The 27233-nt window shown below is 40.9% G+C and overlaps 1 protein-coding gene and 1 long non-coding RNA gene across 2 annotated transcripts in view; one reads left to right on the top strand and one right to left on the bottom strand.

The window, feature by feature from the left end:
- The window catches only part of LOC106585954 (uncharacterized), a 27564-nt gene extending 10934 nt beyond the window's left edge, over positions 1-16630 (top strand). Inside the window, exons 4-9 of the mRNA XM_014172707.3 lie at positions 233-353; positions 3440-3652; positions 3753-3836; positions 4212-4353; positions 10861-11023; positions 13071-16630. Coding sequence (XP_014028182.1) covers positions 233-353; positions 3440-3652; positions 3753-3836; positions 4212-4353; positions 10861-11023; positions 13071-13314 — 967 coding nt within the window. The 3' untranslated portion in view covers positions 13315-16630. The remainder of the gene's footprint in view (positions 1-232; positions 354-3439; positions 3653-3752; positions 3837-4211; positions 4354-10860; positions 11024-13070) is intronic.
- On the bottom strand, positions 2003-27233 carry LOC145863987 (uncharacterized). Its single transcript, XR_014382594.1, has 3 exons — positions 27147-27233; positions 26817-26958; positions 2003-2088 (listed from the first exon to the last, which is right to left on the bottom strand). It is a non-coding gene; the product is annotated as an uncharacterized LOC145863987 (long non-coding RNA).

Here is a 27233-nt window from a genome sequence, read left to right as displayed (position 1 = left end):
AGGCCCTGGTCTATAGTAGTGCACCCTATTCCCTATGGGTCCTGGTCTAAAGTAGTACACTATGTAGGGAATAGTGTGCCATTTGGGACTCAGCTTTTGTTATGAGGTTCTGATATTTATAGTCTCTTCCCACGCAATGACTCTGGAAAGAAGGGACTAATATTTATTCTAGGTTCTGAGATAAGCTCTTCTCACAAATCATTGGTTGTGTGTGTTGGTGTCTTCTTCCCAGGCGGATATACTGTCTGACTAGAGCGGTGCTGGAGATGCTGAAGTACTTCCAGTACGGCAAACTCTACTTCCAGTGGAAGTCCTGGTACAAGAATGTAGAAAACCACAAGCATTATGAAAAGGTAATGTAGAAAACCCCAAGCATTATGAAAAGGTAATGTAGAAAACCCCAAGCATTATGAAAAGGTAATGTAGAAAACCCCAAGCATTATGAAAAGGTAATGGAGAAAACCCCAAGCATTATGAAAAGGTAATGTAGAAAACCCCCAAGCATTATGAAAAGGTAATGGAGAAAACCACAAGCATGATGAAAAGGTAATGTAGAAAACCCCAAGCATTATGAAAAGGTAATGGAGAAAACCCCAAGCATGATGAAAAGGTAATGTAGAAAACCCCAAGCATTATGAAAAGGTAATGGAGAAAACCCCAAGCATGATGAAAAGGTAATGTAGAAAACCACAATCATCACCGTGCTTCTTTCACATGCTTTGCTTGCTGTTTGGGGTTTTAGGCTGGGTTTCTGTACAGCACTTTGAGAATATCAGCTGATGTACGAAGGGCTATATAAAAATAAATTTGAAATTTGATGAAAAGGTAATGTATAAAACCACAATCATCATGAAAAGGTAATGTAGAAAACCACAAGCATGAAAAGGTAATGTAGAAAACCACAAGCATGAAAAGGTCATGTAGAAAACCACAAGCATTATGAAAAGGTAATGTAGAAAACCACAATCATCATGAAAAGGTAATGTAGAAAACCACAAGCATGAAAAGGTCATGTAGAAAACCACAAGCATTATGAAAAGGTCATGTAGAAAACCACAAGCATTATGAAAAGGTAATGTAGAAACCCCCAAGCATCATGAAAAGGTAATGTAGAAAACCCCAAGCATTATGAAAAGGTAATGGAGAAAACCACAATCATTATGAAAAGGTAATGGAGAAAACCCCAAGCATTATGAAAAGGTAATGTAAAAAAACACACAATCATCATGAAAAGGTAATGTAGAAAACCACAATCATCATGAAAAGGTAATGTAGAAAACCACAACCATGAAAAGGTCATGTAGAAAACCACAAGCATGAAAAGGTAATGTACAAAACCACAAGCATGAAAAGGTAATGTAGAAAACCACAAGCATTATGAAAAGGTAATGTAGAAAACCACAAGCATTATGAAAAGGTAATGTAAAAACCACAATCATCATGAAAAGGTCATGTAGAAAACCACAAGCATTATGAAAAGGTAATGTAGAAAACCACATGTATTATGAAAAGGTAATGTAGAAAACCACATGTATTATAAAAAGGTAATGTAAAAACCACAATCATCATGAAAAGGTCATGTACAAAACCATAAGCATGAAAAGGTAATGGAGAAAACCACAAGCATTATGAAAAGGCACTGTAGAAAACCAGGTTAGTTTGTCCGACTAATGTTTTAGAATCACTGGTATTAACCCTCCCGTGTGGCGCAGCGGTCTAAGGCACTGCATCGCAGTGCTTGAGGCGTCACTACAGACCCGTGACCGGGAGACCCATGAGGCGGTGCACAATTGGTCCAGCGTCGTCCGGGTTAGGGGAGGGTTTGGCCGGTCGTGATTCCTTGTGGCGGGACGGGCACCAGCAAGCTGACTTTGGTCGCCAGGTGTACGGTGTTTCCTCCGACACATTGGTGCAGCTGGCTTCCGGGTTAAGCGAGCAGTGTGTCAAGAAGCAGTATGACTTGGCGGGGTCGTGTTTCAGAGGACGCATGGCTCTCGCATGGCTCTCGCATGGCTCTCGACCTTCGCCTCTCCCGAGTCCGTAGGGGAGTTGCAGCGATGGGACAAGACTAACTATTAATTGGATACCCTGAAATTGGGGAGAAAAAGGGGCAAACTTAATAACATGTGTAAATATTTGTATGAACATAAGATTCAACAACTGAGACATAAACTGAACAAGTTAATTGCCTACTACCATCTGTAAGCTGTTAGTGTCTTAACGACCGTTCCACAGGTGCATGTTCATTAATTGTTTATGGTTCATTGAACAAGCATGGGGAAACAGTGTTTAAACCCTTTACAATGTAGATCAGTGAAGTTATTTGGATTTTTACAAATTATCTTTGAAAGACAGGGTCCTGAAAAAGGGACGTTTCTTTTTTTTGCTAAGTTTATAAATCTTTTATTCTGAGGTTTTCAAAAAACATTTTCTCTAGGAATAGTGGTAGAGAATAATTATAGTCATTTCTTTTCCGATTATGCATATTTAGCATAGCTGACTGTGGTGATAATAAGAGTCGACTGTGGTTATAATAAGAGCTGACTGTGGTGATAATAAGAGCTGACTGTGGTGATAATAAGAGCTGACTGTGGTGATAATAAGAGCCGACTGTGGTGATAATAAGAGTCGACTGTGGTTATAATAAGAGCTGACTGTGGTGATAATAAGAGTCGACTGTGATGATAATAAGAGCTGACTGTGGTGATAATAAGAGCTGACTGTGGTGATAATAAGAGCCGACTGTGGTGATAATAAGAGCTAACTGTGGTGATAATAGGAGCTGACTGTGGTGATAATAGGAGCTGACTGTGGTGATAATAGGAGCTGACTGTGGTGATAATAGGAGCTGACTGTGGTGATAATAAGAGTTGACTGTGGTGATAATAAGAGCTAACTGTGGTGATAATAAGAGCTGACTGTGGTGATAATAGGAGCTGACTGTGGTGATAATAAGAGTCGACTGTGATGATAATAAGAGCTAACTGTGGTGATAATAAGAGCTGACTGTGGTGATAATAGGAGCTGACTGTGGTGATAATAAGAGTTGACTGTGGTGATAATAAGAGCTAACTGTGGTGATAATAAGAGCTGACTGTGGTGATAATAAGAGCTGACTGTGGTGATAATAAGAGCTGACTGTGGTGATAATAAGAGCCGACTGTGGTGATAATAAGAGCTGACTGTGGTGATAATAAGAGCCGACTGTGGTGATAATAAGAGCTGACTGTGGTGATAATAAGAGCTGACTGTGGTGATAATAAGAGCTGACTTTGGTAATAATAAGAGTTGTTTGTGGTGATAATAAGAGCCGACTGTGGTGATAATAAGAGCTGACTTTGGTAATAATAAGAGTTGTTTGTGGTGATTCATGTTTGGAATATTTTCTGAAACCTTTATGTACCTTCTTCTCCCTCCTCCTCCTCTCGTCTTTCTAAAGGGCATCGCGTTTGGTCGTCGTAGCAACCGGCTAGACTTGTACTATTCTCCCACAGTGGCCCAGCCAGGCAGTGAACAGGTGCCTGTGGTAGTGTTTATATACGGGGGAGGCTGGGGTTCAGGGGAGAGGTCCATATACTGTCTACTGGCCATGCAGATGGCTAAGGAGCTCAGCGCAACGGTGATCTGTCCGGACTATTGCACCTACCCAAAGGTAAGACTCCTCCCACAACCATAAAAAAAAAAGGACACAGTTACGTTGGTATTCAGTGAGCTAGCGTACGCATCGAATTTGACTTTAATCTTCTTTCCAGGGTAATGTTTTGTCTATGGTTCAAGACATCGCAGACTGTCTCGTTTGGGCGAGGGAGAACGGCCATAAGTTCAAATTTGACAAAGTAAGTGATGCAAACAGTAGATTAATTTAAAGTTTTTACAGTTACAGCGTAACACGTTGGTGTATATCATAGAGGCCTATTCAAACTTCTTAATTCAGCATTTTCACTTTAGTGCATTGATGTCAATGGGATGATACATTTTTTTATTAGCCCCTTACTGAAGATTATTCATAAATGCAATGTTTATATTCACCCTCCTGTGCCTGTTGTATTTTTAATCAGGACAATATAGTGTTAAAATACCCTTTATAATGTTTATAAGAGGTTACAGAGGTTATAAACACTAAACTGTAAGTTAATATATAGTTTATGAAGGTGTAATAAGCAGTTATAACACATTGGTTGATTATTCACTTCACTATGTTGTCTGTGCAGGATAACATTGTGTTAATCGGCCACTCCGCTGGGGCTCACCTGGCAGCTCTAACCGTCCTGTTCATGGTCGAGGGCCGAGACGAGCTCTTTATAGATGCCAAGAAGCAGACAGAGATCACCATGGCAATCAGAGGAGTTACAGGTCACTACAGGGTTTATAGAGTTACAGGTCAATACGTGGTTTATAGAGTTACAGGTCACTATGTGGTTTATAGAGTTACAGGTCACTATGTGGTTTATAGAGTTACAGGTCACTATGTGGTTTATTATAGTTACAGGTCAATACGGGGTTTATAGAGTTACAGGTCAATATGGGGTTTATAGAGTTACAGGTCACTATGGGGTTTATAGAGTTACAGGTCAATATGGGGTTTATAGAGTTACAGGTCAATATGTGGTTTATTACAGTTACAGGTCACTATGTGGTTTATAGAGTTACAGGTCACTACGTGGTTTATAGAGTTACAGGTCAATAAGGGGTTTATAGAGTTACAGGTCAATATGTGGTTTATTATAGTTACAGGTCACTACAGGGTTTATAGAGTTACAGGTCAATACGGGGTTTATAGAGTTACAGGTCAATACGTGGTTTATAGAGTTACAGGTCACTATGTGGTTTATAGAGTTACAGGTCAATACGGGGTTTATAGAGTTACAGGTCACTATGTGGTTTATAGAGTTACAGGTCACTATGTGGTTTATAGAGTTACAGGTCAATACGGGGTTTATAGAGTTACAGGTCAATACGGGGTTTATAGAGTTACAGGTCACTATGTGGTTTATAGAGTTACAGGTCAATACGGGGTTTATAGAGTTACAGGTCAATACGGGGTTTATAGAGTTACAGGTCACTACGTGGTTTATAGAGTTACAGGTCAATACGTGGTTTATAGAGTTACAGGTCACTATGTGGTTTATAGAGTTACAGGTCAATACGGGGTTTATAGAGTTACAGGTCAATACGGGGTTTATAGAGTTACAGGTCACTACGTGGTTTATAGAGTTACAGGTCACTACAGGGTTTATAGAGTTACAGGTCAATATGTGGTTTATAGAGTTACAGGTCACTATGTGGTTTATAGAGTTACAGGTCAATACGGGGTTTATAGAGTTACAGGTCAATACGGGGTTTATAGAGTTACAGGTCACTATGTGGTTTATTACAGTTACAGGTCACTATGTGGTTTATAGAGTTACAGGTCAATATGTGGTTTATTACAGTTACAGGTCACTATGTGGTTTATAGAGTTACAGGTCAATATGTGGTTTATTACAGTTACAGGTCACTATGTGGTTTATAGAGTTACAGGTCAATATGTGGTTTATAGAGTTACAGGTCAATACGGGGTTTATAGAGTTACAGGTCAATACGTGGTTTATAGAGTTACAGGTCAATACGTGGTTTATAGAGTTACAGGTCAATACGGGGTTTATAGAGTTACAGGTCAATATGTGGTTTATAGAGTTACAGGTCACTATGTGGTTTATTACAGTTACAGGTCACTATGTGGTTTATAGAGTTACAGGTCAATATGGGGTTTATAGAGTTACAGGTCAATATGTGGTTTATTACAGTTACAGGTCACTATGTGGTTTATAGAGTTACAGGTCAATACGGGGTTTATAGAGTTACAGGTCAATACATGGTTTATAGATTTTTATTACATAGCTTATATGTTTATAACATGGTATATATGTCTATAACATGTTTATAGATCTTTATAAACATACAATAGAATCACTCAATTGACCTAATTGGATGTACAAAGTTTGTTGTGTGTGTGTAATATATATATATATATATATATATATATATATATATATATATATATATATATATATATATATATATATATATATTACACACACATACACTGTAACAGTCAAAAGTTTGGACACACCTACTCATTCAAGTGTTTTTCTTTATTTTTACTATTTTCTACATTATATAATAATAGTGAAGACATCAAAACTATGAAATAACACATATGGAATCATGTAGTAAACAAAAGTGTTAAACAAATCAAAATATATTTTAGATTTTAGATTCTTCAAAGTAGCCACCCTTTGCCTTGATGACAGATTTGCACACTCTTGGCATTTCTCTCAACCAGCATCACCTGAAATGCTTTTCCAACAGTCTTGAAGGAGTTCCCACATATGCTGAGTACTTGTTGGCTGCTTTTCCTTCACTCTGCGGTCCAAGTCATCCCAAACCATCTCAATTGGGTTGAAGCCGGGTGATTGTGGAGGCCAGGTCATCTGATGCAGCACTCCAATTCTCCTTCTTGGTCAAATAGCCCTTACACAGCCTGGAGGTGTGTTGGGTCGTTGTCCTGTTGAAAAACAAATGATAGTCCCACCAGATGGGATGGCGTATTGCTGCAGAATGCTGTGGTAGCCATGCTGGTTAAGAGGTTAAGTGTGCCTTGAATTCTAAATAAATCACATACAGTGTCACCAGCAAAGCAGCCCCACACCATCACACCTCCTCTTCCATGCTTCACGGTGGGAACCACACATGCGGAAATCATTCAAAACAAATCAAATTTTATTGGTCACATACACATGGTTAGCAGATGTTAATGCGAGTGTAGCGAAATGCTTGTGCTTCTAGTTCCGACAGTGAAGAAATATCTAACAAGTAATCTAACAATTCCCCAACAACTACCTAATACACACAAATATAAAGGGGTGAATGAGAATATGTACATATAAATATATGGATGAGCGATGACAGAGCAGCATAGGCAAGATGCAGTAGATGGTATAAAATACAGTATATACATGTGATATGAGTAATGTAAGATATGTAAACATTATTAAAGTGGCATTGTTTTAAAGTGACTAGTGATCCATTTATTAAAGTGGCCAGTGATTGGGTCTCCATGTAGGCAGTAGCCTCTCTGAGTTAGTGATTTGCTGTTTAACAGTCTGATGGCTTTGAGATCGAAGCTGTTTTTCAGTCACTTGGTCCCACCTTTGATGCACCTGTACTGACCTCGCCTTCTGGATGGTAGCGGTGTGAACAGGCAGTGGCTCGGGTGGTTGTTGTCCTTGATTATCTTTTTGGCCTTCCTGTGACATCGGGTGCTGTAGGTGTCACGGAGGGCAGGTAGTTTGCCCCTGGTGATGCGTTGTGCAGACCGCACCACCCACTGGAGAGCCCTGCAGTTGAGGGTGGTGCAGTTGCCGTACCAGGCGGTGATACAGCCCGACACGATGCTCTCGATTTTGCATCTGTAAAAGTATGTCAAGGTTTTGGGTGACAAGCCAAATTTCTTCAGCCTCCTGAGGTTGAAGAGTCACTGCTGCTCCTTCTTCACCACACTGTCTGTGTGCGTGGACCATTTCAGATCGTCAGTGATGTGTGCGCCGAGGAACTTGAACCTTTCCGCCTTCTCCACTGCAGTCCCGTCGATGTGAATAGGAGGGTGCTCCCTCTGCTGTTTCCTGAAGTCCACGATCAGCTCCTTCCATTTTGTTGACGTTGAGAGAGAGGTTGTTTTCCTGACCCCCTCTGAGTGTCCTCACCTCCTCCCTATAGGCTGTCTCGTCGTTGTTGGTAATCAAGCCCACTACTGTTGTGTTGTCTGGAAACTTGATGATTGAGTTGGAGGCGTGCGTGGCCACGCAGTCATGGGTGAACAGGGAGTACAGGAGGGGGCTGAGCACACACCCTTGTGTGGCCCCAGTGTTGAGGGTCAGCGAAGTGGAGATGTTGTTTCCTACCTTCACCACCTGGGGGCGGCCCGTCAGAAAGTCCAGGACCCAGTTGCACAGGGCGGGGTTGAGACCCAGGGCCTCCAGCTTGATGGTGAGTTTGGAGGGTACTATGGTGTTAAATGCTGAGCTGTAGTCAATGAACAGCATTCTTTTGTCCAGATGGGATTTTATTTTTTTATTTTACCTTTATTTAACTAGGCAAGTCAGTTAAGAACAAATTCTTATTTTCAATGATGACCTAGGAACAGTGGGTTAACTTGTTCAGGGGCAGAACAGCAGATGTTGTTCTCTGAGGCTGACCGGAACATATTCCAGTCCGCGTGATCAAAACAATCTTGAAGCGTGGCTTCCGATTGGTCAGACCAGCGTTGAATGGTTCTCGTCACTGGTACATTCTGTTTGAGTTTCTGCCTATAAGACGTGGTTGGATTTGCCGAAGGGAGGGCGGGGGAGGTCTTTGTATGCATCGCAGAAGTTAGATTAGCAGTGGTCGAGTGTATTACCCCTGCATGTAGTGCAATCAATATGCTGATACAATTTAGGTAGCCTTATTCTCAAATTTGCTTGTTAAAATCCCCAGCTAATAAATGAAGCCTCAGGATATATGGTTTCCAGTTTACATAGAGTCCAGTGAAGTTCCTTGAGGGCCGTCTTGGTGTCTGCTTGAGGGGGAATGTATACAGCTGTTACTATAACTGCCGAGAATTCTCTTGGTAGGTAAAATGGCCGGCATTTGATTGTAAGGAATTCTAAATCGGGTGAGCAGAAGGACTTGTGTTCCTGTATGTTGTTATGATTACACCATGAGTCGTTAATCATGAAGCATACACCCCCACCCTTCCTCTTCCCAGAGAGGTGTTCATCTCTGTCGGCGCGATGCATGGAGAAGCCCAGTGGCTGAACCGATTCTGACAACATATCCCGAGAGAGCCATGTTTCCATGAAACAGAGAATGTTTCAATCTCTGATGTCTCTCTGGATGGCAACCCTTGCTCGAATTTCGTCTATCTTGTTGTCAAGAGACTGGACATTGGTGAGTAGTAAACTCGGGAGCAGTGGGCGATGTGCCCGTCTACGGAGCCTGAACAAGAGGCCGCTCCATCGGCCCCTTCTGCGGCGCCGTGGTTTTGGGTCGGCTTCTGGGATCCGATCCATTGTCCTGGGTGGTGGTCCGAACAGAGGATCCGCTTTTGGAAAGTCGTATTCCTGGTCGTAATGTTGGTAAGTTGACGTTGCTCTTATATCCAATAGTTCTTCCCTGCTGTATGTAATAAGACTAAAGATTTCCTGGGGTAACAATGTAAGAAATAATACATTAAAAAACGAAATACTGCATAGTTTCCTAAGAACTTGAAGCGAGGCAACCATCTCTGTCGGCGCCATCTTGCGTGATCCGTTCACCTACTCTGCGTCTCACAACTCTGCGTCTCTTCTTATTGGTGTCCTTTAGTAGTAGTTTCTTTACAGCAATTCGACCATGAAGACCTGATTCACGCAGTGTCCTCTGAACAGTTGATGTTGAGATGTGTCTGTTACTTGAACTCTGTGAAGCATTTATTTGGGCTGCAATTTCTGAGGATGGTAACTCTAATGACACTGGACACTGGAGACTGGACACTGGAGACTGGACACTGGAGACTGGACACTGGACATTGAAGACTGGACATTGGAGACTGGACACTGGAGACTGGACACTGGAGACTGGACATTGGAGACCGGACATTGGAGACTGGACACTGGAGACTGGACATTGGAGACTGGACACTGGAGACTGGACATTGGAGACCGGACATTGGAGACTGGACACTGGAGACTGGACATTGGAGACTGGACACTGGAGACTGGACATAACTCTGCAATTTCTGAGGATGGTAACTCTTCCCTAAACTTCACAAGTTCTTGAAATTTTCCGAATTGACTAACCTACATGTCTTAAAGTAATGGTGGAGTGTTGTTTCTCTTTGCTTATTTGAGCTGTTCTTTCCATAATATGGACTTGGTATTTTACCAAATAGGGCTATCTTCTGTATACCATCCCTACCTTGTCACAACACACAGCTCAAACGCATTAAGAAGGAAATAAATTCCACAAAAATAACTTTTAACAAGGCACACCTGTTAATTAAAATGCATTCCAGGTGATTCCCTCATGAAGCTGGGCTATCTTCTGTATACCACCCCTACCTTGTGTCACTTGTGCTCCCTCTCCGGCCTCTAGGTCTCCAGGCTGCTCGTTATGGTGCACACCTGTCACCATCGTTATGCACACCTGCACGTCATCAGACTCACCTGGACTCCATCACTTCCCTGATTACCTTCCCTCTATCTATGTCACTTCCTTTGGTTCCTTCCCCAGGTGTTATTGTTTCTGTTTCTGTGTCATGTCTGTGCGTTGTTCGTGTTTCTCATTTTGTATTATGTTGTGTTTATTTATTAAAACACTCACTCCCTGAACTTGATCCCGACTCAGCGCACATCGTTACAACTTGTCACAGCACAACTGTTTGGCTCAAACGCATAAAGGAAAAAAATTCCACAAATTAACTTTTAACAAGGCACACCTGTTAATTGAAATGCATTCCAGGTAACTACCTCATGAAGCTGGTTGAGAGAATGCCAAGAGTGTTCAAAGCTGTCATCAAGGCAAAGGGTGGCTACTTTGAAGAATCTCAAATATAAAATATATTTTGATTTGTTTAACACTTTGTTGGTTACAACATGATTCGGTGTGTGTTATTTCATACTTTTGATGTCTTCACTATTATTCTACAATGTAGAAAATAGTAAAAATAAAGAAAAACCCTTGAATGAGTAGGTGTGTCCATAACGTTTGACTGGTACTGTGTATATATATATATATATATATGATAAATGAAAGTTCCATGACTTTTGTTTCTGACATGGTGTTTTGTTGTCTGTACAGGTTTGAGTGGAGTGTACAACATAATTGACCACTACGAGCATGAACAGATGAGAGCTGTGGAGTATGTCTCTACGATGCACAAAGCCATGAACGGAGTGGAGAACTTCCCTTATTATTCACCCACACACCTACTGAAGGAATTCAGCGAGGAACAACTGAAAAGGTATGCGGGTGCTTCGGTGCTGTGCTGAAATTGACGATAAAGTTGATACAATCTCGCCTGGGTTCTGATGATACTTTGATGTGTTTAAATAAACAGTGGAAGAACAAATAGGGGAACGGCACGAGGAAATATGACTTATTAGGGGAACGGCAAGAGGAAATATCACTTATTACATATTTTCTAGCATTTAGGCTACCTTTATTTGTGTTTTAGAAATAATTATTTTCGTTCTTCCCCCCATTCTGCAGAGTGGCCTTATTATATACAGTGCCTTCAGAAAGTATTCAGACCCCTTGACTTTTTCCACATTTTGTTACTTTACAGCCTTATTCTAAAATGGATTCAATTGTTTTTTTGTTTCTCTCATAAATCTACACACAATACCCCATAATGACAAAGCAAAAACAGTTTATCACATTTACATAAGTATTCAGACCCTTTACGCAGTACTTTGTTGAAGGACCTTTGGTAGTGATTACAGCCTTGAGTCTTCTTGGGTGTGACGCTACAAGCATGGCACACCTATATTTGGGGAGTTTCTCCCATTATTCTCTGCAGATCCTCTCAAGCTCTGGCAGGTTGGATGGGGAGAGTCGCTGCACAGCTATTTTCAGGTCTCTCCAGAGATGTCCGATTGGGTTCATGTCCAGGGCTCTGGCTGGGCCACTCAAAGACATTCAGAGACTTGTCCCGAAGCCACTCCTGCGTTGTCTTGGCTGTGTGCTTAGGGTCGTTGTGCTGTTGGAAGGTGAACCTTCACCCTCAGTCTGAGGTCCTGAGTGCTCTGGAGCAGGTTTTCATCAAGGATCTCTGTACTTGGCACCGTTCATCTTTGCCTCTATCCTGACTAGTCTCCCAGTCCCTGCCGTTGAAAAAACATCCCCACAGCATGATGCTGCCACCACCATGCTTCACCGTAGGGATGGTGCCAGGTTTTCTCCAGATGTGACACTTGGCATTCAGACCAAAGAGTTCAATCTTGGTTTCATGAGACCAGAGAATCTTGTTTCTCATGGCCTGAGAATCTTTAGGTGCCTTTTGGCAAACTCCAAGTGGGATGTCATGTGCCTTTTACTGAGGAGTAGCTTCCCTCTGGCCACTCTACCATAAAGGCCTGATTGGTGGAGTGTTGCAGAGATGGTTGTCCTTCTGGAAGATTCTCCCATCTCCACAGAGGAGATCTGTCAGAGTGACCATCGGGTTCTTGGTCACCTCCCTGACCAAGGCCCTTCTTCCTCAATTTCTCAGTTTGGCCGGGCGGCCAGCTCTAAGAAGAGTTTTGGAGGTTCCAAACTTCTTCCATTTAAGGATGATGGAGGCCCCTGTGTTCTTGGGGACCTTCAATGCTGCAGAAATGTTTTGGTACCCTTCACCAGATCTGTGCCTCGACACAATCCTGTCTCGGAGCTCTACGGACAATTCCTTCAACCTCATAGCTTGCTTTTTGCTCTGACATGCACTGTTAACTGGACCTTGTATAGACAGGTGTGTGCCTTTCCAAATCATGTCCAATCAATTGAATTTACCACAGGTGGACTCCAATCAAGTTGTAGAAACATCTCAAGGATGATCAATGGAAACAGGATGCACCTGAGCTCAATTTTGAGTCTCATAGCAAAGAGTCTGAATACTTATGTAAATAAAGGTATTTTGAAAAACATTGGGTGGGTGGTGGACCATTCTTGATACACACGGGATACTGTTGAGCGTGAAAAACCAAACAGCGTTGTAGCTGCTGACACAAACTGCTGCGCCTGGCACCTACGACCATACCCTTATCCATACCCTTATCCATTCACCCTCTGAATGGCACACATACACAATCCATGTCTCAATTGTCTCAAGGCTTAAAAAATCCTTCTTTAACCTGTTTCCTCCCCTTCATCTACACTGATTTGAAGTGGATTTAACAAGTGACATCAATAAGGGATCATATCTTTCACCTATATTCACCTGGTCAGTCTATGTCATGGAAAGAGCAGGTGTTCTTAATGTTTTGTATACTCAGTGTATATCTCAACTTTCTTGATTTCTTTCCATTCTACAGAGTGCCACCTTTCTGCTTGCTGCACGGAACGAGTGACATCATAGTTCCGGTGGCATCTTCCCAGAGGTTCTCTGAGCAGCTCACCTTGCTTTCAATCAAGGTGTCCCTGTACCTCATGCCTAAAATGGACCACACCGAAATAGTCACCGATCTCATGGCGACAGACAGGCACTTCTACAACACAGTGTACAGCTGCATCAAACAGGAATACAGCAAGTTCATAGGCCAGGTCTGTCACTGCTGAACGTTCTTCTAGACCTGTCTTCCAGACTTCTACACAACCAGGAAACTAACTTAAACACAATACATTATCCATTCATTCATGACGTGCCGCAATTCTTCGTTTACATCTTTTTCAGTGCATTATTATGATACCTTTGAACTTACAGGATTTAACCTTTTTTGACTTAAAAACATTTAGCAGTTTAACAGTTTAGCCGCTCTGTTTTAATCTCAATAATGATTCCTCTTCTTCCTCTGGTGTTTTACTGAATGATATTTATGATAGTTCCCTGATTGTAAACAGAATGAATGATATTTATGATAGTTCCCTGATCGTAAACAGAGATCGTAAACATACTGAATGATATTTATGATAGTTCCCTGATCGTAAACAGAGATCGTAAACATACTGAATGATGTTGATGATAGTTCCCTGATCGTAAACATACTGAATGATGTTGATGATAGTTCCCTGATCGTAAACATACTGAATGATGTTGATGATAGTTCCCTGATCGTAAACAGACTGAATGATGTTGATGATAGTTCCCTGATCGTAAACATACTGAATGATATTGATGATAGTTCCCTGATCGTAAACAGACTGAATGATATTGATGATAGTTCCCTGATCGTAAACATACTGAATGATGTTGATGATAGTTCCCTGATCGTAAACATACTGAATGATATTGATGATAGTTCCCTGATCGTAAACAGACTGAATGATATTGATGATAGTTCCCTGATCGTAAACAGACTGAATGATATTGATGATAGTTCCCTGATCGTAAACAGACAATGATATTGATGATAGTTCCCTGATCGTAAACAGACTGAATGATATTGATGATAGTTCCCTGATCGTAAACATACTGAATGATATTTATGATAGTTCCCTGATCGTAAACATACTGAATGATATTGATGATAGTTCCCTGATCGTAAACATACTGAATGATATTTATGATAGTTCCCTGATCGTAAACATACTGAATGATATTGATGATAGTTCCCTGATCGTAAACATACTGAATGATATTGATGATAGTTCCCTGATCGTAAACAGACTGAATGATATTTATGATAGTTCCCTGATCGTAAACAGAGATCGTAAACATACTGAATGATGTTGATGATAGTTCCCTGATCGTAAACATACTGAATGATGTTGATGATAGTTCCCTGATCGTAAACATACTGAATGATGTTGATGATAGTTCCCTGATCGTAAACATACTGAATGATATTGATGATAGTTCCCTGATCGTAAACATACTGAATGATATTGATGATAGTTCCCTGATCGTAAACAGACTGAATGATATTTATGATAGTTCCCTGATCGTAAACAGACAATGATATTGATGATAGTTCCCTGATCGTAAACAGACTGAATGATATTGATGATAGTTCCCTGATCGTAAACATACTGAATGATGTTGATGATAGTTCCCTGATCGTAAACATACTGAATGATGTTGATGATAGTTCCCTGATCGTAAACATACTGAATGATATTGATGATAGTTCCCTGATCGTAAACAGACTGAATGATATTGATGATAGTTCCCTGATCGTAAACAGACTGAATGATATTGATGATAGTTCCCTGATCGTAAACAGACAATGATATTGATGATAGTTCCCTGATCGTAAACAGACTGAATGATATTGATGATAGTTCCCTGATCGTAAACATACTGAATGATGTTGATGATAGTTCCCTGATCGTAAACATACTGAATGATATTTATGATAGTTCCCTGATCGTAAACATACTGAATGATATTGATGATAGTTCCCTGATCGTAAACATACTGAATGATATTTATGATAGTTCCCTGATCGTAAACATACTGAATGATATTGATGATAGTTCCCTGATCGTAAACAGACTGAATGATATTGATGATAGTTCCCTGATCGTAAACAGAGATCGTAAACAGACTGAATGATATTGATGATAGTTCCCTGATCGTAAACATACTGAATGATATTTATGATAGTTCCCTGATCATAAACAGACTGAATGATATTGATGATAGTTCCCTGATCGTAAACATACTGAATGATGTTGATGATAGTTCCCTGATCGTAAACATACTGAATGATATTGATGATAGTTCCCTGATCGTAAACAGAGATCGTAAACATACTGAATGATGTTGATGATAGTTCCCTGATCGTAAACATACTGAATGATATTTATGATAGTTCCCTGATCGTAAACAGAGATCGTAAACATACTGAATGATGTTGATGATAGTTCCCTGATCGTAAACATACTGAATGATATTGATGATAGTTCCCTGATCGTAAACAGAGATCGTAAACAGACTGAATGATATTGATGATAGTTCCCTGATCGTAAACATACTGAATGATATTGATGATAGTTCCCTGATCGTAAACAGACTGAATGATGTTGATGATAGTTCCCTGATCGTAAACAGACTGAATGATATTTTAATATGATAGCTGCTGCATCTGATGAAGGAGAGATACCAGGCAAACTAAACATGCATTTGACATATTTGACCTAGAGTAAGTCTGGTATATGAGAATATTGGTTTAACTAGGATGCCTGTGAGTTATCCTAGAGGGCCCACTATACAGTATATCCAGCTACAGCCTTTATAGAAATACTGTTATATTACGTATCCATGATATCCAATGCTTTCTCAATGGGAGTCGTTCCCGCCAACGTCCACCATCAACGTCCCATCCATTTTCATGGACAGAAAGTTTCAGATGAGTTTTTTTGATTGGTCGATGGAGACGTTGGCCAATTAGACACACTCTGCACCGGACCAAAATGAATCCGTTCTGATTTGGTTTCCGTTCTCCACGGATCAGTTTGGCCACGCCCTTATATAGCCAGTATTATGTGTACCGTGTGGAACCCTAAATGGCACCCTATTCCCTACTTGGTGCATTACATTTGACCAGAGTCCTATGGGCAGTGCACTACATAGGGAATAGGGTACCAGTTGGGACAGAGACTGGTAGCAGAACTATTGTATATTTTCTACTGATAATCTGTTGCATTAATATGGTCAACCCAGGAGAACATTAGATTATCTGTTTTATTAAATATTAGGACATCAACTATATAGTACATCTGATTAAATCCATTCAGTACATTATTCTACAGGGTTGGGGTCAATTCCATTTCAATTCAGAAAGTAAACCATTGAAAAGTATTGATGGTAATTGTAATTTCAGTGTACTTCCTGAATTGACCCAGAACCCTGTTACTGTATTTAACATTTTGAATATCTGCTGTTAATTACATAGTTATGCACTGGTTCAATAAAATTATTACAAGTGTCAAATACATTGTAAGGATTTTTTATTTATTTTTTAAATAACTGCAAAATGATTTGTTTCATTGGCAATAGGTTCTCATAGTATTATAGTAGAATAAATGGTGTGCCAATATGCAGCTATACTGTAGTCACTCTGTGCTAGCCATGTAAATTACACAGTTGTATGAATACTTAGTAGTAGGGGTCATTATTTTATTGATTTATTAAGTTAATTTGAAACAGGGGACAATGTACAACAAAACATAAGTCTCAGAAGTCATGTGTTTGACCAGATCTAGCTGACAGCTCATTACTATCTGCAGTTCCAGGGAACATATAAACATTAAATACAGTAAATCAGACGTATTAAAACACAAGTCAAGACATTACACATATTACTGTTGGACCTGATTTAATATTGAGGTTGTAAAACACAAACGGCTAGTAAAATCTAAATATTCCATTAGATATTGTATGAAAATATATGTGTTGTTTTTGCAATGTGGAAAACCCATACAGAATGTCATGGTAAGTGCAGTGCATTCGGAAAGTATTCAGACCCCCTTAACTTGTTCCACATTTTGTTACGTTACGGTCTTATTCTAGAATGGATTAAATGTTTTTCTTCAGCAATCTACACACAATACCCCCATAATGACAAAGTGAAAACAGGTTTTTAGAAATTTTTGCAAATGTATTAAAAATAAAAAAAACAGATACCTTATTTATATAAGTATTCAGAACCTTTGCTATGAGACTCAAAATTGAGCTCAGGTGCATCCTGTCTCCATTGATCATCCTTGAGATGTTTCTACAACTTGATTGGAGTCCACCTGTGGTAAATTCAATTGATTGGACATGATTTGGAAAGGCGCACACCTGTCTATATAAGGTCCCACAGTTGACAGTGCATGTCAGAGCAAAAACCAAGTAATGAGGTTGAAGATATTGTCCTCGAGGCACAGATCTGGGGAAGGGTACCAAAAAATGTCTGCAGCATTGAAGGTCCCCAAGAACACAGTGGCCTCCATCATTCTTAAATGGAAGAAGTTTGGAACCACCAAGACTCTTCCTAGAGCTGGCCGCCCGGACAAACTGAGCAATCGGGGGAGAAGGGCCTTGGTCAGGGAGGTGACCAAGAACCTGATGGTCACTCTGATAGAGCTCTAGAGTTCCTCTGTGGAGATGGGATAACCTTCCAGAAGGACAACCATCTCTGCAGCACTCCACCAATCAGGCCTTTATGGTATGGGCAGAGGGAAGCCACTCCTCAGTAAAAGGCACATTACAGCTCCCTTGGGATCTCAGACCATGAGAAACAAGATTTCTGGTCTGATGAAACCAAGATTGAACTCTTTGGCCTGAATGCCAAGCGTCACGTCTAGAGGAAACCTGGCACCATCCCTACAGAGAAGCATGATGGTGGCAGCATCATGCTGTGGGGAGGTTTTTCAGCGGCAGGGATCGAAGCAAAGATGAATGGAGCAAAGTACAGAGAGATCCTTGATGAAAACCTGCTCCAGAGTGCTCAGGACCTCAGACTGGGGCGAAGGTTCACCTTCCAACAGAACAATGACCCTAAGCACACAGCCAAAACAAGACAGGAGTGGCTTCGGGACAAGTCTCTGAATGTCTTTGAGTGGCCCAGCCAGAGACCGAACTTGAACCTGATCGAACATCTCTGGAGAGACCTGAAAATAGCTGTGTAGCGACGCTCCCCATCCAACCTGACAGAGCTTGAGAGGATCTGCAGAGAATAATGGGAGAAACTCCCCAAATATAGGTGTGCCAAGCTTGTAGTGTCATACCCAAGAAGACTCAAGGCTGTAATCACTACCAAAGGTCCTTCAACAAAGTACTGAGTAAAGGGTCTGAATACTTATGTAAATGTTATATTTCTATGAATCTGTTTCTCCTTTGTCATTATGGGGTATTGTGTGTAGATTAATGAGGGAAATAAACGATTTATCAATTTTAGAATAAGTCTGTAACGTAACAAAATGTGGAGAAAGTTAAGGGGTCTGAACACTTCCCGAAGGCACTGTATACACACAGTTAGAGACATTTTAATTGCCCAGATGTACAAAACCTAAGTGAGAGTGTTGGACCTTGTAGCTCAGTTGGTAGAGCATGGTGTTTGCAACGCCAGGGTTGTGGGTTCGATTCCCACGGGGGGCCAGCAAAAAAATGTATGAAATTGTATGAAATGTATGCATTCAATACTGTAAATCGCTCTGGATAAGAGTGTCTGCTAAATGACTAAAATGTAAATGTAAGTTACTGAACCAAATTAACTTAACGATGAACCACAAGACCCTTTGATGAGGCTTTTGGTCTTAGTTTTGGTAAACAAAGTTGAAGACGGAAATCCTAGCACAGCACTGTGCGTGAGCTTCAGTTCCAGAATGTTAAGCAATAGGCTTAATTCCTGCTCATTAAAAAGAATGAGTAAATATGCTTACAGTGTTAACGTTAGCCATGCAGGGAGTGTGAGGTATACACACACACACACACACACACACACACACACACACACACACACACAGACTAATTACATCTAACTAGCCACCCTTCTGTGGAGTTAGTTTGGCATGCAGCACAGGAAATTGAATTGGTCCACTGACTATCCAGAGCATATTCGGCATTAGGGCTCACAGCTCACTTGAGAAAGAAATGTAAATCTCATTATGACTTCTCTAATGAAATAACAGATCAATTAATACAAATAAATCAGAGTTGTCAGGTTATGTGCTTTAGCCCTAATGTCAGGTTATGTGCTTTAGCCCTAATGTCAGGTTATGTGCTTTAGCCCTAATGTCAGGTTATGTGCTTTAGCCCTAATGTCAGGTTATGTTCTTTAGCCCTAATGTCAGGTTATGTGCTTTAGCCCTAATGCCAGGTTATGTGCTTTAGCCCTAATGTCAGGTTATGTGATTTAGCCCTAATGTCAGGTTATGTTCTTTAGCCCTAATGTCAGGTTATGTGCTTTAGCCAGGCCCTAATGTCAGGTTATGTGCTTTAGCCAGGCCCTAATGTCAGGTTATGTGCTTTAGCCCTAATGTCAGGTTATGTGATTTAGCCCTAATGTCAGGTTATGTGCTTTAGCCCTAATGTCAGGTTATGTGCTTTAGCCAGGCCCTAATGTCAGGTCATGTGCTTTAGCCAGGCCCTGTTGTCAGGTTATGTACTTTAGCTCTGTTGTCAGGTCATGTGCTTTAGCCAGGCCCTATTGCCATGCTTTGGCCCTATTGTCAGGCTTTAGCTCTGTTGTCAGGTTATGTGCTTTAGCCAGGCTCTGTTGTCATGCTTTGGCCCCATTGTCAGGCTTTAGCCCTAATGTCAGGTCATGTGCTTTAGCCAGGCCCTGTTGTCAGGTTATGTACTTTAGCTCTGTTGTCAGGTCATGTGCTTTAGCCAGGCCCTATTGCCATGCTTTGGCCCTATTGTCAGGCTTTAGCTCTGTTGTCAGGTTATGTGCTTTAGCCAGGCTCTGTTGTCATGCTTTGGCCCCATTGTCAGGCTTTAGCCCTGTTGTCAGGTTATGTGTTTTAGCCCTGTTGTCAGGTCATGTGCTTTAGCCAGGCCCTATTGCCATGCATTGGCCCTGTTGTCAGGCTTTAGCCCTGTTGTCAGGTTATGTGCTTCAGCCAGGCCTTATTGTCTGGCTTTAGCCCTGTTGTCAGGTCATGTGCTTTAGCCAGGCCCTGTTGTCAGGCTTTAGCCCTGTTGTCAGGTCATGTGCTTCAGCCAGGCCTTATTGTCTGGCTTTAGCCCTGTTGTCAGGCTTGTAAGGGTAACAGCCCAGTGACATAGCTAATGAAAGTCTATTTCTGTTGTCACATCTTGATGTTACCCAAATTATGTATGTGGTGATGACATTACATTACATTTACATTTAAGTCATTTAGCAGACGCTCTTATCCAGAGCGACTTACAAAATGGTGCATTCACTGACATACTGGTGTAATCTGATCTAACATATTTCCTACAGTTTTTTGTTGTTGTCATCTTTCATTTGATATAGCTAATGATGCTGCTAAAAAAAGGTAACACTTCCCTATTTGTGTTTGTCAAGACGGTTGTGCCCCTTCTTTTTGGGTCAGATTTAAAGAGACATAGTGTCTGGGACTTGGCCTACATCTGTGTATTCACTATATTGGTGTCAGATGCCTTTCCATGGAAGTTCTCTTCAGTATGCACATAGACCCATAACTATTAACCAGTTCTGCTAATATCATCTGATAACGCTCATGTGGATGACATTATGGAACACACACACACACACACACATTAGGATGTTGAAAATAACAAATACATTTAGTGTGAAAGAGGTGGACAATTAACTGAAGTCCATCGATAATGAAACACCAACTGGTATTGACGACCTAGATGGAAAGCTACTGAGGATGGTAGCGGATTATATTCCCTCTCCTGTTTGTCATATCTTTAGTCAGAGTCTGGAGAAAAGTGTTTGTCCTCAGACCTGGAGGGCAGTAAAAGTCATTCCGTTACCCAAGAATAGTAAAGCACCTTTTACTGGTTCTAACAGCCGACCAATCAGCATGCTACCGACTCTTAGCCAAGTTTTGGAGAAAAAAAAATTGTGTTTGACCAGATACAATGCTATTTCTCTGTAAACAAAATAACAACAGACTTTCAGCATGTTTATAGAGAAGGGATGCAATGACAATGAACTGTACTGACAAAAAAAAATGACTGATGATTGGCTGAAAGAAATTGATAATAAGAAGATTGTGGGAGCTGTTTTGTTTTGATTTCAGTGCAGCCGTTGATATTATTTACCATAATCTGTTATTATCACGCCTCAGGATATGACCCAGATGACAGATAGTTCAGTTCTCAGATCATTTATAATAACACGGGGGGGGGGGGGGCAGGAAAAGGACAGGCAGAGATTCGTAACCAGGTCCGAGTCCGACAGGTACAGGACGGCAGACAGAGTCGGGGCAGGCAGAATGGTCAGAACTGGAAAGGCTAGAAACAAAAACTAGAAAGCAGGGAAAAACAGGAAACACGCTGGGACGACCTGACAAGACAAGACCAACTGGCAACAGACAAACAGAAAACGCAGGTATAAGTCCACAGGGGATAATGGGAGACACCTGGTGGGGGATGGAGACAAGCACAAGACAGGTGAAACAGATCAGGGTGTGACAGTTATTGGAAAAACATGTGTTCTGATTTTACATCCTCTGCCATATCATGGCGTTGAGAGCCATCTATCCAATAGAACAGAGGGTTCCATTTAATGGAAGCTTCTCTAAATGTATTTTTTTTTTTTTTTTTTATGTAAAAAAGTGGGGTATTCCGCAAGGCAGCTCTGTTGGCCCTTTACCGTTCTCTTTTTTTTTATTTTTATTTTTTACCAATGATCTACCACTAGCCTTAAAGCCTGTGTGTCTATGTATGCAGATGACTCAACATTATACACATCAGCTAGTGATATCACTACAACCTTAAAACAAAGAGTTGCAGTCAGTTTTGATGGCTAGTAATACATGTGTTACCTGGAGGAAAATGGGGGAGGGTCATGCTTTTATTCAATTTCAGTCAGGGGGGAGAGTTTTTTTTTTTTTTTTGTCCAGGGAAGGGGCATGTGATTTGTAATCCATTTAAAATGTCATATTGCTCAGGGTTTGAGAATTAGTTGGTTATTATATCTCAGTGTCCCCCTCATCCCTGATTATCTGCTAGGCGCACAATATCAAGTGCGCCTAGTGTGGTCTCAATCAAATTAACCATAACCTATATTATAGGCTATAAGCCTAGGCAATACAAACAGCATGCTCGGTGAAGCACAGGGCAAAGTTATATTTCTCGGAAAATGTACTTCCTGAGTTTTTGTGCTGCTGGGATGGTGTATATAAAACTAGACTACACTGTATTACACACTGCAATGGATAGGCTATCCAAATTGTTACGTTCCCCAGCAAGAAAACCAAAAATGTCACTCAAACAGATGGGGGGGGGGGGAAGTAACACTCATGGGGTTTTAGGAGGGGTTCTGAAAGACACTCCTGGGGGTTTAGGAGGGGTTCTGCAAGACACTCCTGGGGTTTTAGGAGGGGTTCTGAAAGACACTCCTGGGGGTTTAGGAGGGGTTCTGAAAGACGCTCCTGGGGGTTTAGGAGGGGTTCTGAAAGACACTCCTGGGGGTTTAGGAGGGGTTCTGAAAGACGCTCCTGGGGGTTTAGGAGGGGTTCTGAAAGACGCTCCTGGGGGTTTAGGAGGGGTTCTGAAAGACACTCCTGGGGGTTTAGGAGGGGTTCTGAAAGACGCTCCTGGGGGTTTAGGAGGGGTTCTGAAAGACGCTCCTAGGGGTTTAGGAGGGGTTCTGAAAGACGCTCCTGGGGGTTTAGGAGGGGTTCTGAAAGACGCTCCTGGGGGTTTAGGAGGGGTTCTGAAAGACACTCCTGGGGGTTTAGGAGGGGTTCTGAAAGACACTCCTGGGGTTTTAGGAGGGGTTCTGCAAGACACTCCTGGGGGTTTAGGAGGGGTTCTGAAAGACGCTCCTGGGGGTTTAGGAAGGGTTCTGAAAGACACTCCTGGGGTTTAGGAGGGGTTCTGAAAGACACTCCTGGGGGTTTAGGAGGGGTTCTGAAAGACGCTCCTGGGGGTTTAGGAGGGGTTCTGAAAGACGCTCCTGGGGGTTTAGGAGGGGTTCTGAAAGACGCTCCTGGGGGTTTAGGAGGGGTTCTGAAAGACACTCCTGGGGTTGTCCACTGAAAGTTGACTAGCAACAACAACTGGGACCTAAAAGACACCCACCATGAGCCCCACTAAATGTGCCCAAGAGGCAAACAAAAGATAAACAAAAACACACCAAACTTAAAGAAAGCAAATCAGCAAACAGGAAGCGAACCAGCAAACAGGAAGCGAACCAGCAAACAGGAAGCGAACCAGCAAACCAAAAAGGATTGTTTTTCTATAATTCAAATATGGAGAGCCAACTAAAGGCGTTGACTTTCCACATCTCTCAAGACAACTGGAGCACTGCACCAGCCGCTCTTAAATATCACCTGGACCCAGCACAGTTGAAACACTGACGACAAACGAGATGACAAACCTGCACTGGTGTAATACACACTGACTAACGAGGTGTTGACTTTAGAATACTAACAACAAGAGGGCTTTGTGCTATTCAAGAAATAAGGAGGTAGACCTACCTGTTTGGTCTCCTATCCATAGATTTTGTCAGCTAATTCCTTCTTCATTCACCATCTACTTCTTAAATATCTCAGTGTCAGTGAAGGGCTTGGTGTGTTTAAGTTAAAACCAGGGCTTAAATTGAGGTGGTAGGTGAGGGTATTATGGCTTTTGTTAAAGACAAATGGCTAAAACCATAGGCCTACCTCTCGTTAGCTTAAGATTTTGAAGAAGAAAAAAAAAAAAGATTACATGGACCTGGTTTATGTGAAGCGTTCTATAACAAGGCTTTAGTCTGCAATGCTTTGAGCTAGAAACAAGCTGTAAAATACCCCGGGACAGATGTGTCTCTGATTCATGGGATATCTTTGGTTTGTTTCTATGACATTGAGAATGCGCTGTCAACCTTTAGCCGAGGAGATAAAACATTTACTTTGTTAGGGAAGTAATGTGTAATTGCGTCGCTATCAATTGACGTTCAACATTTCAACAGACTATTAAACATACTAACTCTAAATCAGTCAGGAGCAAGCCAGTTAACCGAAAAGGACATTTAAAAAAAATGAATGATTTAGGTTATATAATTATTATTTCAAGGCTATAGCCCGCCATTTAAGAAATCAATTGTGAAGCATTTGTGTCACGCTACTGGCTGGCAGAATGACTCAGCATTTCAACAACCCATCAACAACAGCACTTCAACAACATGCCTATACATTTTGCATTTAGGCTGTATAAAACACCATTTAAAAAAAAAAAGTATTACTTGAAATTAAATAATAATGAAACCAAAAATGTCGTATTAGGCTATAGAGTTATTCTACAGTGTCACCCTGACCTGAGAGAGCCGTTTTTCTCTGTTTGGTTAGGTCAGGGTGTGACATGGGGTGGGCATTCTATGTGTTGTATGTCTATGTTGTCTTTTTCTTTGATTGGCCGAGTATGGTTTCCAATCAGAGGCAGCTGTCATTCGTTGTCTCTGATTGGGAATCATACTTAGGCAGCCCTTTTTCCCCCACAGTCAGTTGTGGGATCTTGTCTTTGTGTTGCATGTGTTTGCACGCCTAGCTTTTCAGTCGTTGTATTGTTTATGCTGGTTCACATTGAAAATAAAGTATGATGAACCCAACTTACGCTGTGCCTTGGTCTACCTTTAACGACGAACGTTACAGACAGTATCTTCGAATTCACTTTTAGAAACAGGAGTTTGGCCAGTCTTTGGTTTGAGGATCATGTGGTGAGCTATGCATGCCTAGTTTGTTCTTTTAGCCTAGCAGATGTTCTTATATTACCATGCCCTAATCACAGTCAACACAAGTCTATTTTGTAACAACAATATCATGGAATAAAATAGAATAAATTAGAAAATGATAGTTTCCCCAAATGAATAAAAGATACAGGTGCATATAGGCCTACCTGATGATATGCAGCTGCTGTGTTAAATTTTTTTTTTTAAATAAATAAAGCTTTTTCTCTAATTCCTGGATGACAAGATACTTCAGTTGTAACTGATTATGTTGCACATTTTTATTTACAGTTGATAAATAACTTTAGCACCGTTCCAAACTTGGACTATCCTCTTTTTTAACAATAGCCTGTAGAGAAATGAACACGTCTTTGGTGCAGCAGCATGTGCTCATTCGTTGTCATGCTCTGTTGTGGTATTAAAAAAAGATTCTGCTTGTCTCCAGTCATGTAAAATGACGTAGAATTGCATGAAATGCCTTCATAAAAGGCAATTTTTTTTCCGGACCGCAAATAGATTCATGCAGTGCTTTTACTATAATGCAGATTGTTTTCACCCCTAACTTTGTCCGCAGTGGTCTTCGAATCCACCCCCTTATGGATACTTTGCAATGTAATGCTTACAAAACGAAGAACATATCTAAGGCTCTGGTCTGTCATAGGAGTCAGGGTAAACGGTAGCCATGTTCTTTGCTATCCACTTTATGATGTAAATATATATATATTATTTTCAAGCTTTCAGTGAGGGATAAAATATATTTTACTGAAGGGAGGGCCATCCACTTTTATTTCAGACGTTCGATTTTCTCCAAGTATCCCTCATTATTTACATTTACATTTACTCATTATAAATAACACACAGTCCCTATTAATAAATTCTAGACCTCATCTGAATCTAGTAATGAATGATGTGGCTGTAGAACAAGTTGAGGAGACTAAACTTATTGGCGTCACCTTAGACTGCAAATTGCCATGGTCAAGGCATATTGATTCAATTGTTGTAAAGATGGGTAGAGCTCAGTCCGTGATAAAGAGATGTTCAGCATTTTTTTTTTTACACCACAGTCGACCAAACAAGTCCTGCAGTCTCGAGTTTGATCTATTCTTGACTATTTCCAGGTGATATTGGTGAAGTGCTGCAAAGAAGGACCTAGAAAAGCTGCAGCTGGTCCAGAACAGAGAAGTAGGTCTTTCCCTTCAATGTACACACAGGGCTAACGTCAACAGTATGTATATCAGTCACTCTCTGCTCAAAGTATAGGTTGAGATTGGCTGCATCAATTGTTGTTTTTGTGAGAAATATTGTTAAAATTCCAAATTGTCTGTCTAATCAACTTACATATACTGTAGCTCTGACAGATATGCCATCAGAGAGGTCTCTTCATAGTCTCCAAATCCAGAATGAATTCAAGGCAAGCACAGTATTACATAGAGCCATGATCACAAGGAACTCCCTTCCATCTCAAATTACTCAAGTAAACAGCAAAATTAACTTTAAAAAACACCTAATATCACAACAGCTCTCCCCTATCTGACATAGTTAACTTAGTTAAGCCATGTGTATATGTAGCAGTGTGTCTATACGTGTAAGTCTGTAATATATACGTTCATGTTTTTAAATGTATGCATGTAAATTGTAGTATTTTTTTGTCTGTAATATATTTTGTTGTTATGTGTAGGAACCCCAGGAAGACTAGCTGTTGCCATTGATGTCGGCTTGGTTTAAGGCTGGGATGTTGGCTGGGAAAAGCCAGCAGATGGAAGTATTGTGTTTGAATTGAGCAGGATAGCGGTGATTTACCAGGCAGGAGGAATGAGTAGTGTTAACGTTGGGACCTGGCTGGGACGAGGATGTTGTGTTTGGATGTTGACGAGAATTGAAGATGGCCACCAGCAGAAGAAGCAGGATCTGTAGCCACTTTGGGATTATGGCATCATTTGTTCTAAATGGATGAAAAGACGGTGTTATATTGATACTTTACAGATTGGATCCTCTACCCTTTACCTGGAATATTACAATATAAAACACACGTTTACTGGTAAGTTAACGACTGTTACCGAATACATTCCCTACGTTAGCATTATGCTAACTCATAAAAACAAAACCACAAACTATTTAATGGTAACGTACCTAACTTAGATTTATAAAATCAAATGCTGGTTTATGTGATCGCTGTGTGTTTTTGTTGTTTCCCCACATCTCGTATCTATCTTCTGT

The sequence above is a fragment of the Salmo salar genome, chromosome 24, assembly GCF_965601325.2.
Source record: "Salmo salar chromosome 24, fSalSal1, whole genome shotgun sequence".
NCBI classification, from domain to species: domain Eukaryota; kingdom Metazoa; phylum Chordata; class Actinopteri; order Salmoniformes; family Salmonidae; genus Salmo; species Salmo salar.
This window is presented reverse-complemented; position numbering and strand designations above follow the sequence as displayed.